The sequence below is a fragment of the Bidens hawaiensis genome, unplaced genomic scaffold, assembly GCF_021521415.1.
Source record: "Bidens hawaiensis isolate Kalapana, Puna unplaced genomic scaffold, B.hawaiensis_p1.1 tig00009086_1, whole genome shotgun sequence".
Classification (NCBI taxonomy): Eukaryota; Viridiplantae; Streptophyta; class Magnoliopsida; order Asterales; family Asteraceae; genus Bidens; species Bidens hawaiensis.
This window is the reverse complement of record NW_027491668.1, coordinates 922107-936052: the sequence shown is the minus strand read 5'-3', so window position 1 is coordinate 936052 and position 13946 is coordinate 922107. Positions and strand designations below refer to the sequence as shown.

Below are 13946 nucleotides of genomic sequence, written 5' to 3'. Positions count from 1 at the left end.
ATTCAATTCAACGCAGATGGTAATAGATGAGTTATTGTTATTATTGCGGGATGGGGGGTTATATTAAATAGACGGGGGGTTGAACGTATGGAACAAAAACCGACCGAATGCAATTTTGTTTTTGTGATTTTTAGGTTGAGGTGCTGTAACCAACATGACAGAAACCGATAGCATTCGCGTAAACTCGTTACATTTTGTTCTTGTTCTGGTATCGTAACGAAAACTGACCGAATGTCGTTTTTGTTTTTGTTTTAATTCACCGACCAGATTTGCGCAGACTCACCGGCCACCGCCTTAACGTTCGTGTTTTACCAATGCCCGAGTTTTACCAACCGAAACCACCCCATTGGTCCACCTCAAATTTTATAATTTTTTTTGTTTTAGTTTCGTTTCGTTACAGTAACGAGCGTAACCGAAACCGACCGAATTCACGTCGACTTACCGCCTCAACGCCTGTGTTTTACCACCGCTTACCGGGTAAAACACTTGTTAAATTACAGTACCCATATTTCACTAATTACTTTTATAGTTAAATACATTGTTAGTGAAATTCTTATGGTACCATTTTCTTATAGCACGATGTTAACGTGGCAGCAACCTGTTAATCGATATCCAAGTAGTTTTGCCCTATAAAAGTGATCCTAGGACGATCATTTCATGCACTCGCTCGTCCTAAATCATTTTTATATTTGATATCACTCAAAAATCAAGTATTCTTGATGCTCTTGAAGTATTATTCTTGTTCTTTTTGTAGAAGTAAGTTTTGTTCTTCATCCAAGTGATCAACAAGCAAGTTGAGATTTTGTCCAAAACATCTAAAAGTCTTTGGAGCCATCATAACCTAGTATTAAGCTAGTTTGAGGTAAGCATTGATGTTTACTTGTTAGTTTTATAAGTTTAGTGTCATGTTTATGTTATTGAACCTCAAAAGGCAGTAAAAAGGGATACCCAAGTATAATTATAGCTGTTTTTGAAGTGTTAAAATGGTCATCGAGAAAACCAAGTTGTGGATAAACAATGAACAAAAGTGTGTTTGCACTTTGCACAGGCGATCACATGGATCATGTGGTCATCTTTACGGTCCGTGTCTTCAGGCATACGTATTCTTATGCATTCACGAACCGTGAGCCACGTTTGCAAAATGTATAAAACATATGATAATAAAAAGATGGAAATATGAATTATAAGACTAGACTAGTAAAGGTCTAACAATAAAACACGACTAGTAAGGGACCTGATGTAGGCATTTAATATATGGGACTTGTAAGGTGATCTAAATATATAAACAAAAAGAAGACAAAAGAAAAAATAAATAATAGTGTTAGAAAAGAACCAAGTTGTATAATCAACGTAAATCCAATGCTTAGTAACATAGTGCGTAAATGTAACAGCCCAGCTACCGCCGCACCATAATATTGTCCGCTTTGGTCAGGACGTAACACCATCGCCTCACGGATTTGCTTTTGGTTGTCCAGGTGAAGACTTCCCAGGAGGGAAGTCATCCTGATACTACTTCCACTTGTGCACGCTTAACTGTGGAGTTCTCCTCTCGTCCATTACCATTAAGCGTCCAAAACGCGTTATGATGGGGAAGGTATCCGCCTCCTTATAAAGAAGGCTTAATTCTCCTCCCCAACTGATGTGGGATGTCACAATCCATGTAACATCTCGGATTTTTTTGTATTTGTTTAAACCGATTCGAGAACGTAATTCGGATCTTTCGAACTATTTAAAACTTGTATTTATTGGTATTTAACTTGGTTTAATTTATTTTATAATTTCATAACTTTCAATTATGCCAAATAGCCCTTAGAAACCTTTAAAATCGCTTAAAACGGCTAAAAATCGCATTTTCAGGAACTACAAGGACTAGTTTTGTCAATTCTTCCCTGTTTTTGATTAAATTAACAAAATTTAAGCTCCAAGATATGTAAAATGTTATAAAACATTTAAATTTCGTTTTAATGTTGTCAAAATCGAAATCTTTAAGTTATTATACCCGATTTTGTCATTAATTGATTATTTGGTTTCCTAAAATAGCTATTTCATAATAAACAAGTCTTAACCTTTAATATTTAAACAAAGGTAAACCGACAATTTTAGTCATTGTAATCAATGCCCGATTTGCTTGGCAACGATTCATTGGCACACTAGCGCGATTTGGTTATATACATGTTTTGTTATGATTTGATTGATTATTATCACATGGTTGGTTTGTGCATTTATCACTTATCATTTATCAATTATCTATTTATATATATATATATATATTATTTGTTGTGTCAAAATTGATGATCATCTCACCTAACATGTGTTGTTGACAAACTCCATTTTCTACGCATATGCAGGTTGCTTGATTGAAGATTGAAGTTTGGACACGTAGACAGGATAATCGTTATTTGAGCTTATATTTGTGTATTTGAATTGTTTTGTTATATTTGGATATTGTGTGTATTATTTGAATAAAATAATTAATTAAATATTGTCATTTATATATATGATAGTATCTTCGAGCTGTGAGCAATCGGATCATGCCCCGGCATTTCTGTCTTAGGTTGGGGTGTGACAATCACCCCCCCTAGGGGTCCAGCGTTCTCGCGAGACCTGACACCACCGGTCCGGCCCTGGCTCTGATACCATTTGTAACAGTTAAGCTACCGCCGCACCATAATATTGTCCGCTTTGGCCGGGAGGTACCACCATCGCATCACGGATTTGCTTTTGGTTGCCCAGGTGAAGACTTCCTAGGAGGTCACCCATCCTGATACTACTTCCACCTGTGCACACTTAACTGTGGAGTTCTCCTCTCATCCACTACCATTAAGCGCCCAGAATGCGTTATGATGGGGAAGGTATCCACCTCCTTATAAAGAAGGCTTAATTCTCCTCCCCAAGCGATGTGGGATGTCACAGTAAAATAGTAGTTACGCACTTTCCAAAGCTACGTTTAGCTATGTAAAACATTAGTCTAACTAGCATACTATAGAAAGGATGCCGTGATAATGATTAATAAAAGGATGTCATGGTCCTGAATAATTAAAGAGAGGGCATCATGGACAGAATCCCGGTCGGACTGGTTCGACCGGCCAGTCTGGTCCGGTCCGGTTCAGTCCAGTCTCAACAACATTGCTTTACAGGGGTTAGTTACAAAGTGTGGGACCTGGCCATTAATTTGTATTGTTAGTGCGTACATAATGTGAAATTTACTCTTTAGTTTGTGATGATAAAAATATAAACATATGATACAGATTCTAAATACAGATATGGTCAAGTATGTGACCGAAACCACTAATCTAAAACCCACAAATTTAATTTTAAATTCTTGTCAATATTTGTATCGCGTGAAAAGCTTTCGACCCTAATCTACTAGCAATATCATTAACCGTAATAACTGATTTAGCTAAACATGTTTACGGACTCGACCTAAAACTCACCCACACAAACTTATAGACTAACCTAGAACCCACAAATTTAATTTCATATATTTGTCACATCTTTATACCACATAGACAAATTCCCATGCCTAATCTACATTCCTACCACAAGTACAATATTATCAACCCTAAGGCTGAGGGGTGCGGAGCGCTAGTCAGGGCGCGTGAGGGACTTCGATAGCGCCCCGGGGCGCGAGAGCCACACCACCGGGGCGCGAGAGGGGCGCGAGAGGGGCGCGAGAGCGGAAAACGAGGCAGGCGCCAGGAGGCTCGCGCGCGTGAGTGGCTGTGGGAAATGGGAAAGAGCCGTTGGAAGGCTTTAATAATGAATAAAAATATTTTTTTTTTTTTAACAAAATCATCTATATATATCACAATACATATATCACAATACATATCAAACACAACCATTCTCACATACTACAACCAAAACGAATATCACACACCACACCCAAAACCCAAAATCACCCTATCTTCGAAACCTTTTTTTAAAAACATGTCTGGAAATTGGTACCCAAACCTAGATTCAGATTACCCTTACGACGATTTATGGTCGGCACCGGAACAACCGATGTTTTATTCGGGGTCGCAACAATCATCCGGCTTTCAACCATCCAACATGCAACCGTCTCCTAACTTTGTAGTTCCGGAGACACAAGAACCGGAACCAGAAGGTGAAGCTGCGGGACAAAGAAGACGCGTCCACCGGAAAAAACAACTTGCAACGGACGGGTCGGGTTCGGCTTCGACCGGAAGGGCGAAACGGAAAATCACTCCGTGGTCATCGGATGAGAAGGAAGCCCTGTGTCGGGCTTGGATAGCCATTTCTGAGGATCGGCGTTGCGGTAATTGTTTTAACGTTTTTAAAAATGATTGTAAATAAAAAGTTAAATAAAAAAGTTAAATGACTTACAAATTTATTTACATAATTTTGCAGCCGACTACCAAAAGAGCAAGGTCTTTTGGACAAAGGTTAGGGAGACGTTCTATTCGCTCGTTGGGAGTACAGAGCGGAATCCCGATATGATTTCGGGTCGGTGGACCGAAATTAGAAAATTTGTCGGCTTGTTTACTAATCTGTTCAACAGGAACGCCGGTCGTATGAGACCAAGTGGCAGTGACGATTTGGCGGTCTATAATTTCACTGTCGAAGAGTGGAAGCAGGAGTGCCTGCGGAGGTATGGGGCGGTGAAGACGTGGGACGGTGTAAAGTTGTGGGAGAGGTTGAGAAGGTGTGCCAAGTGGGTTGAGCTGGTGGCGCCGGACCTTGATGCGGAAGTAGGGCCGAAACGGACTAAAACTAGTTCGTCTGGAGCGTACAGCACAACGGACGGGTCGGATTGCCGGGTTGGATTCGACCTAAACGTTGCGGGGGAGGAAACGTCTTCACCGCCGAGGAGGCGGCCATTGGGAAGGGACGCCAGGGGGAAAAAACCGGCTGAGGGGGAAGCCGTAAACATCAACGATCTTGTTGAATCCCTCAATAAATTCAACAAAACCCTGGAGGTGGTCTCTGTTGACAAAAAGGAAAAAAAAAGAATGAGAGATTTGGACTTCCTTGCAAGAGACTTCAGCCACCTAAATCCGGTCGACCAAATGCTGATGGAAAAACAAAAGGAACGTATCCGGAAGAGGTTGATCGAAGAAGACGAAGCCGAAGAATAAGAATAATGTTAATGTGTTTTTTTAATTTTTTTTAATTAATGTGTTTTTTTAATTTTTTAGTACTTTAATTTTTTTTATATATTAATGTGTTTTTTTAATTAATGTGTGTTTGTTTAAATAATTACTTGTTTTTTTAATAATACGTTTTTTTAATACATTTATAAAAAAATAAAAAAATAAACCGCTCGCGCCCCCTCTCGCGCCCCTCCACACCATGCCCCGGGGCGCTATCACCACTACCAATACCCATCTTATCAAGTTTCTCTCTCTGCCACACGTCACAATATTATTGGATGGCGCCCCCACTCACGCCCCCTCTCGCGCCCCCCACACCCCTCAGCCTAATATCTCTTACCCATTCATAGTCCACAAACAACTACTTGGCACCATTATTTAGATTCCATTTGGACACCCCCAAGCCACAAGATTTAAATTCTAACATAACTAATATTATTTTAATTGGATCACATAATTCCCAATTATAAATTACCAATCTTTTTTTCCTCACCAATCAAAACCCCAAGAAAATCTTCATCCTATGTGTTAGTACAAAAATGTAACAATTTGTGAATTAATTTCACACATCAGAAATTGGATTTTTGAGTTTAATAATAACTCATGTTGAAGCTATATGTAATGGCCACTAATGGCTATCTTCCAACTCTAGTCTTTGGTCCAGAACAAGGATTTAATGGAATACCAAAGGTGAATTTTAGTTTTCATGTTCTATTGTTTCATAGTAGGTCTGTTTTGATGAATTGTTTGGATACTTGGAATGTAAACCGTAAACGAGCTGAGCCCAAGCTTGTTTAACTTACAACTTACGGGAGCTCGAGCTCAGTTGGTAAGTAGTTTTTCAAGCTCGGCCCGTTTACATTTTTTTTTTCAATTTTTTTTTTAGTTTCAAATGCACGTTTCATTCATTGAAGAGTAGCGTTTGCATCGAAATGGAAGGCAAACGGGCAACAAGCTGCACCGCTAGCCATTTTTGAATAACAAAACTAAGTTGTCTTAAAGTTGCATTCATAGATCTTCGGGGTCATAATTAATGACCTGCTGAACACGACTAAGTAGCTACACGGCCTCATGCGCAAGGAAAACAAAAGTATCAAACGGAAAAGGTATAAACACATGTTGGTTGTTAAAGCACGCTTACGCGTGTTTAGTCAGTTTACATGAAGCAATTTTTTACATATAACATAATATTATTGTGTTTTTTAATTATTTTTATCATAATTTTATGTATAATAATTATTATTATGTAAATGTATATTTAATACACTGAATAAACTGTATAAGTAATGGGATCATTTAGGCTTCTGAGCCTGAGCTTGATAAGTGAAGCTTGGGTTTGTTTACTAAACAAGCTTTTTTTAGATTCGGAGCTCGTTTAAGCCCATCTCGATCCGAGTTTTTAGCGAGCCGATCTTTAGTAGCTCACAAGTGACTTGGTTTGTTTACGCCCTTACTGGATGCTACCCATTTTTTATTTGTGTAAAAAGCATGAACCCTAGTCCATAAACTTAAAGTTGTGTAAGCTGAACATGACCCATTTAACCTATTTATCTAAACGTGTTAAACAGGTTGACAGATTGATGGGTAATAATCAAATAGTAAAGATGTTAATCTGGTTGTTGTGTTGTAAAAACATGGGCTAAACTGGTTAGTGGGTCGACCGTTATAATGAAACAGGTTAAACAAGTCAACCAAAACATAACCCGTTTAGTTAAACATGCCATTTTGAGTTATGACTAACAACCCAAAATCTGACTATTTTCATGTCATGTAAATTTGTCACTGTAATTTTGCCCGTTAGTTTTAAAGCTTTCGTTACTGCAGGACTTGCAACATCTTTTGCCTAATTATGAATTACGTGATGATGTGACACGATCAAGTCGTATATATACGGGCCCGCAACAGAATCCGGGCCCATCGAAGCTGTTAAGCGGGTTATATGCCAACCATCACCTTGACCTGGTTGACCCGACTATTACAAAGCCTGCACTCATCAACATCCAAGGTTCACTAATCTCTCTTTTGTTAGTTAAAATCAATTTTTTATTATTTAGCTATTAACAGATCTTTTTTTTGTTAATTTCATGGCTGTTTTCTACAGATTGTTGTCCAAACTCAACACTTTTGAGCTTCAAGTTTTCACAGTCTGGATTAACAGAAGTAGGAACAGACGGGCCTGATCTGTTTTCCCTTTCGGGCTTAACGGGCCTTCAACCCGTGACAGCCGTTTACAACTCGAGTGTTCTTGATATGGGTCAAATGAATTCTCAACTTATCTATCAGGACCCAGATTTTGACTCCCGGGAACGTTTAATCGATTTTGTTGGTGATTTGGTTCGTCCTTCTGAAATTACAATTCACGAGGATGGACGGGTTTCGTTAATGGGCATGCGAACCGAGATGAAGGATATACTTTCGGTTCTTGCTGAGTTTTATTTATCAAAGAGTTCAACTAGCTGGCGGAAGTCATTGGTACCCGCAGTTCAATAGGTACATATGCAATAGAAAAATGTGTGGGTCGGGTAAGCTAACGGGTTATACTGGATTTGGGTCAAAACGGACTCATTGAAAAAAAGGTTCATTTTGGGTCAGGGCGGGTAAGCTAACAGGTCATACCCGGTTCGGGTCAAAATGGGTTGATTGAAAAAGGGTTCGATTTGGTTCCGGTCAAAATGGGTTGACTGAGAAAATGTTTGATTTAATTTGAGTCAAATGGGCAAGTATGCATGTATATCAACACAAACACAGTAATTTGTAGAGATGGCAAAATGGGCAGGTTGGATAACGGGTCAGGAAGGGTTCTGGTCAAAATGGGTAATTTGGTGACCGGTCAAAACATGTCCGTTTGGGTCGGGCCGGGTCGGGGTGACTTATGACCCGTTTGACTTGGTTTTCTTTTTAGCCATGTTTAAAATTTCGCTCATCTGGCTGCCATTGGAATGTTAATACAACTTGAATTGGCCCGTTTTGGGTAAATGGGCCGTGATTGCCCTTTCAACATTCTCGTAAATATTCACTAAATTAAAATTATGTTATCATTAACAGGCTGGATTATGGTTCTGCTGTGGAGCTTGAAACTGTGATCGTTGCTCCTCCAAAGAGGTACGCTTATTTATTTTAAATCATAACTTTTAACAGCCCAATTCTAAATAGTTTGACTTATGAGGTCAAACGGGCTATGCGGAAAGTCAAAATTGCAATTTTAACACATCTATGTGTTGGGTTGTATATTTTATTGCTAATGGGCAAATGGGTAAAAGGAAAAAAACAACATTAACAAAACCATAAAAACCGAGCTGAACGTGCCCATCATTTTGTAAGTTTACGACACGATTCTTGTTTTCTAAACATAATAATATTGTTCAACCCAGCCCGGAGAAAGTCAAACTGAAGCCTTCACCAAAGAAGAAAGGGGCCCGTAACAAGACAACAATCAGACACAGAAGTAACTACAGTCAGGCCTGCGAAAGCCTCTTATCGATAATAGTGGACAAAAACCGGAGCGGAAAATCTGCCATTCCCTTACTAAAGAAAACGGGCCCAGTGCTACCAAACCTCCTAACTCAATTCTCAGCCAGCATTGCGGGAACAGGAATCGCGGTTCTGTTTTCGGTTATGTGTAAAGTAGCTAGTGGCAGAGTTGCATTTTGTTCTTCAAAGATCTTCAACACGGGCCTTGGGCTCGGGCTGTTGTGGCTTTCGTGGGCCGTGAACAGCTTGAGGGATACGGTTGTGATGATTAGCAAGAACTCGAATAAGAAAACGGGTTTGAAAGATGAGGAAATGATGAAGAGTTTGGATAGAAGTGTTAAGGAAATATATTTCAGGGCTGCAGCATTGATGGCAGTGATGGTTTTGAGGCTTGCTTGAACAAGATAAAAATAGTTAATGTAAAATATATAAATGTGGCATGGTGTAAATGTTGGGGGTAAAATAGGGAAATTGATGCTTCAGACAACTGTGTCGTTCGATATGAAGTTGATCAAAGTTTTGTCACAAATCACGACAATGATTCTTGTTTTCCCGATTATAGTATAGTAAAGTATAGAAGTGACTTTGCCATGGGTACAGTCGCTTGTGTATACCTGCTAATGATTTATTCAATATTGGCTTAATAAAAGCTTGAATCAAGTTGAGTTTTACATAACCTTCCATTTGGAGCTCGTTAAATGAGCTCAAGTTCGGACTTCACATATCAAGTCTTCAAGCTTGACTAGATTCGCAAGTCTAAATGAGCTTATTATATATTTCATTGTTCATTGGAGGTTAATTTAATATATAAGTTTGGTAAAAATAAATTAGTCAAAGGAACTACATGAGTGAAATAAAGTGTTAACAAGCAGTGGATACAACATTCACCACCACCTTTCACATTATGTTGTTACAATGCAGAAAAACCTTAAAACACAAAATCTTAATTACAAGCAAACAGTCACAGGCTCAGCTTTTGTTACCTCGCTACGTATCGAGTTTTCCAATATTATTCTACTAAAACTTAAATGCAAATTTGCAAAACACTTGAATATAATCTTCAACAAACAAATGTTGCAAAATTATCTCACCTCTTCCAATTGAACAAAATATAAAAAACCAACTTTTCCTTTCATTAACTTATCACCTTCGAAACCACGCCTGCACCCACCGTTCGTCCCCCCTCTCTCAACGCAAATCTTTGCCCTGTAAATTCATATAAGTGAATTGTGTGAAAAGCTCATTATAGTGGTCAAACGGGCCAAGGTTGACCCTCCAAAACTTCCTTTAAATAATTTAGATTTATTTAATAAAAACACACCTGGTTCAAGAACAACAGGGGTAATAAGTTCAAAAGCAGCAGTCACGTTGTCGCCAGGCATAACCATTTTTACATCTTCGGGTAACTCCACTTTGCCCGTTACATCAGCTGTCCTCAAATAAAACTGCGGTCTGTAGTTTGAGAAAAAGGCGGTGTGACGCCCACCTTCGTCTTTTGTAAGAACGTAGATTTCTGCCTCGAATTTTGTGTATGTTTTTACACTATTGGGCTTCGCAATCACCTGTGCAAAAACTATATTATTAAAACGATGATCTTGGTTTCAGTAATTGTAAAAATTTAAAAGTTTGTGAGCATTAGTATGAACTTCGGGTCACTTTCATTAAGTAAGCTCAATAAAAGATCCAGAATTTAGTTTGGCTCGAACGATTCAATTACCTGTCCTCGCTGGATATCAGTCCTACTTATGCCACGTAAAAGAAGGCCCACATTATCTCCAGCCTGGAACAAAAAGACAAAATGCAGTCAGCAAAACAATGAAGCTTGATATCTAAGGTATTATGAAAGACAAATCACTTACTTCTCCATGATCTAAACTCTTCTTAAACATCTCAACACCAGTAACAGTAGTTTTTTTCGGACCCTAAAAGTAAAAGAATAATATTAAGCAGGCACTAGCACAGAGTAAATATTCAAACAAACAGAGCCAATAAATGCCATGTGTGAACCTGCATCAGCCCCATGATCTCAACTTCCTCACCAACTTTAATTGTCCCTTGTTCAACACGTCCGGTAGCAACAGTGCCACGTCCCTTGATAAATAATATATTAGCAATTCAGCATGTCAGAATATTACTTTTTCTAAAGTAAAAAGGTTTTATAATATGAAAAATTTATAGGTTTAGTATCAAAGTAAATACCGCAATTGAGAAAACATCTTCTATGGGCATTAAGAATGCCTTCTCCTTTTGGCGTTCAGGGGTAGGAATGTAATCATCAACAGCTTCCATCAATTTCAAAATTGCATTCTTTCCAATTTCATCGTTGGTGCCTTGTAAAGCTGACAAGGCTGAACCTCGCACAATGGGGATTTCATCCCCTGGAAACTTGTAGAAACTAAGAAGCTCTGCCATAATCACAAATTTAATCAAATACATCATATAGTTTAAGTGAACGCGAAACTGACTAGTTTTTACCTCGGAGTTCTAGTTCAACAAGTTCCAGTAATTCAGGATCATCAACTGCATCAACTTTATTCAAAAAGCACACAAGTGATGGCACTCCGACCTGCATTGACATTGACAATAATTATAGTTTCAGTAAGAACCACGATTGGCGTAAAACATAAATATAAAATTATAAAAAGTAACAAACCTGACGTGCAAGAAGGATGTGTTCCTTTGTTTGTGGCATGGCTCCATCAGGTGCTGAAACAACAAGGATTCCACCATCCATTTGAGCAGCTCCAGTGATCATATTCTACAAATAAACAGATCCATTAAGTACTGCAAGGAGTATACATAGCTATAATGTGAAAGATTTCACACAATTAAACCAACAAAATACTTAGGTATGAAATTAACTACAAAAAGGTCCATTTAATTGCATCTTCTGTTAGCAAATGACTACTGAATTAAGGCTTAAGCGCTAAAAAAAATTAAGCATGATTAGGTGCTTTATGTCAATTTGTAATCACTATCTTTTCTCTTTAATCTTGAAGCTACATTTGTCTCTAACTGTTTGTATTCATTCAAGAAATTATTCACTTAGAAATGAATTTTATCAAAATATTGTCGCATTAAGTATTTGACTCTATAATTTTGTATTTTATACGGTTCAATAGAAAATTTCAGTTTACAAACTGATATAAACAGCTTTCGGGAATGCATAATTCCCACTCAAAATAATGCACACTAACCCCTACTCACCTAGCTCCACTTTATGCAAATCATTATAATACTATTATATAATAAAAAAATATATACAGTTTTAGTTACTATAAAGAATCACTCATGTGCTCACTTAAGTCATTGACCGTGATGGTTTTAAATAAAAGAAAATCATGTGGACCACATGTTAGCAGGGAAATATATAAAACACGCTGAAGTGAAAAGATGTAAACTAATTACCCTTACTATGTTCCACTTGAAAACAAATTCCACATAAAGCATATAATACATTTCTTACATGCCAATGAAACGAGGAAAAATTATGCTGATGCTATCAACTAAAGCTTTCAGATACTTTATAGTTCTTGATAAAACAAGCAAATCTTATATATAAACTATTACTGTGATGATAGTATAATACACCTTCATGGGGGTGAAAATACAACGCATGAAATGAAGTAAAACACAAAATAAAATTAGCAGGTGGCAATCCTTCAACAAACGAACCTTTTTCTAAAGATATAAGTGATTCATGATTGTAACACATTGTGGCGCTATCCATCTTCAAATTGTAAAAAAAATTACACACTGACCCATGAAACAGAATTTAAGTTCAAGAAAATACATACACCAATATATGCGGACTTAATAATATCAGTGATCTCTTGATTATTTTCCCATTGAAATAAAAAAAGAATAAAACTTGGCTTACTTTAACATAATCAGCATGTCCTGGACAATCAACATGAGCATAGTGCCTTTTAGCAGTTTCGTATTCCACATGAGCCTGCATAACCGTACAAGATGGATTAAGTATCTGAAACACACATTGCTAAAACTGAATCAAATAGGGAAGAATGGTGCAGTATATAACCGTTGCTATTGTGATTCCTCTCTTTTCTCTTCAGGAGCCTTATCAATTTCATCAAAGGCAATGGCTTTAGCCTTCCCTTCATCTGCCAGCACCTAATAAGAACAAATAAGTTAGCCAATTAATATCAATTTCTCAAATATAAATAAGATTCAGTAGCAGAAAGAACAAGCTTTAAGTGCGAGAATGTAAAACTTCCAACCTTTGTAATTGCAGCTGTCAATGTTGTCTTTCCATGATCAACATGTCCAATTGTTCCAACATTAACATGAGGTTTCCTGACAGAATAAAATCACACATTTCACACCACAGAAAACATGCAAACACACAAGTGACGTATACCAAAAGTATGATCATTCAGAAATACAAAGCGCATAACATGCCACACAAATCAAGTTCCAAATTTGTTTCAATTAATAGTACGGCACTAAAGTTCAGTCCCATTGACCAAAAAAATAAGTGAAATCAGCTGATGACAATTGTTATAGACGGCAAACAAATAACTAGAATTAGATGAAAGCAAACAAATAATAAAGCATCATTTGAACAATTAGAGGTGCAAATACCGGTTAAAGAATATTTGGAATATCAGTTACCAACTGTAACCCGGTTGTTGGTCAAACGGTCAAAACCGCCAGAAACCGGTTGTTGAGTGAAAAAAATCCTAAGATATAACCGGTTAGGTTCGGTAATTAACCGATAATAACCTATTGAAATGAACCTTATTGTAATAGTAATATTATCCTATGTGAATCGGTTAGCAAACAGGTTCTCCTAGAGCGGTTGCTAATTTGCACCATTAGATCACAGTTCAACCTAGCTGCTTATATTCACATACAAATAATGTATTTGCGTAATTAATTATACAAATATTAATAATAAGAAAAACTTAGGTTCGTGTAAAAGTGGCCATGGATCTCCACCAGCGAGTGAGGTGTCATTTCCGGAAAGCGAATCAGTGGTGGGGAGACCAGAGGCGAGGACGAGGGATCCTCGACAAGAAGAGCGTAACTGAGAGGATACTTGAATTAACCGCCGGGAGTTAGGGTTTCTGAACGCAACAGACGCCATTGAATGAACCAAGAGTGTTTTGTTTGCAGAGGTGAATGGGGTTTTGGTGGGTTTTACGGATTGTTGGGATCGGATCGGATCGGATCAGTCAGTGCTGAGGGTTTGGAAATGAGCTGGAGGAGTATGTTGTGGGCTTTATTTAAGTTTAAACCTTGAGGTTGAGACACCACAATTCATAAATTGGGTATTTTTCAATAATCGAGATCATGGGTAAAAACGTCAATAACCGGTCAGGTAGGAATCGGTTTGGT

The 13946-nt window shown here is 37.9% G+C and overlaps 1 protein-coding gene and 1 pseudogene across 2 annotated transcripts; one reads left to right on the top strand and one right to left on the bottom strand.

Annotated features, from left to right (window-relative positions):
* Positions 1-5678: 5678 nt before the first annotated feature.
* On the top strand, positions 5679-9042 carry LOC143531183 (uncharacterized). Its single transcript, XM_077026529.1, has 5 exons — positions 5679-5804; positions 6939-7119; positions 7216-7600; positions 8160-8216; positions 8486-9042. The coding sequence occupies exons 1-5, from the start codon at positions 5718-5720 to the stop codon at positions 8982-8984; spliced, it is 1209 nt and encodes a 402-aa protein (XP_076882644.1). The 5' UTR covers positions 5679-5717; the 3' UTR covers positions 8985-9042.
* Positions 9043-9495: 453 nt separating this feature from the next.
* On the bottom strand, positions 9496-13695 carry LOC143531202 (elongation factor Tu, mitochondrial-like; annotated as a pseudogene). Its single transcript, XR_013134987.1, has 12 exons — positions 13521-13695; positions 12827-12905; positions 12628-12719; positions 12466-12540; positions 11239-11343; positions 11061-11151; positions 10785-10990; positions 10593-10676; positions 10445-10507; positions 10303-10365; positions 9907-10147; positions 9496-9791 (listed from the first exon to the last, which is right to left on the bottom strand). The product of XR_013134987.1 is annotated as an elongation factor Tu, mitochondrial-like (transcript).
* Between the last annotated feature and the right edge of the window lie 251 nt (positions 13696-13946).

Bases quoted from the DNA above. Each gene is read 5' to 3' on its own strand.
- LOC143531183 (XM_077026529.1), top strand. From the start codon at position 5,718: ATGTTGAAGCTATATGTAATGGCCACTAATGGCTATCTTCCAACTCTA. The intron at 7,120-7,215 runs GTTCACTAATCT...TGTTTTCTACAG, and splicing joins TGCACTCATCAACATCCAAG to ATTGTTGTCCAAACTCAACA. The intron at 7,601-8,159 runs ATAGGTACATAT...TATCATTAACAG, and splicing joins TCATTGGTACCCGCAGTTCA to GCTGGATTATGGTTCTGCTG.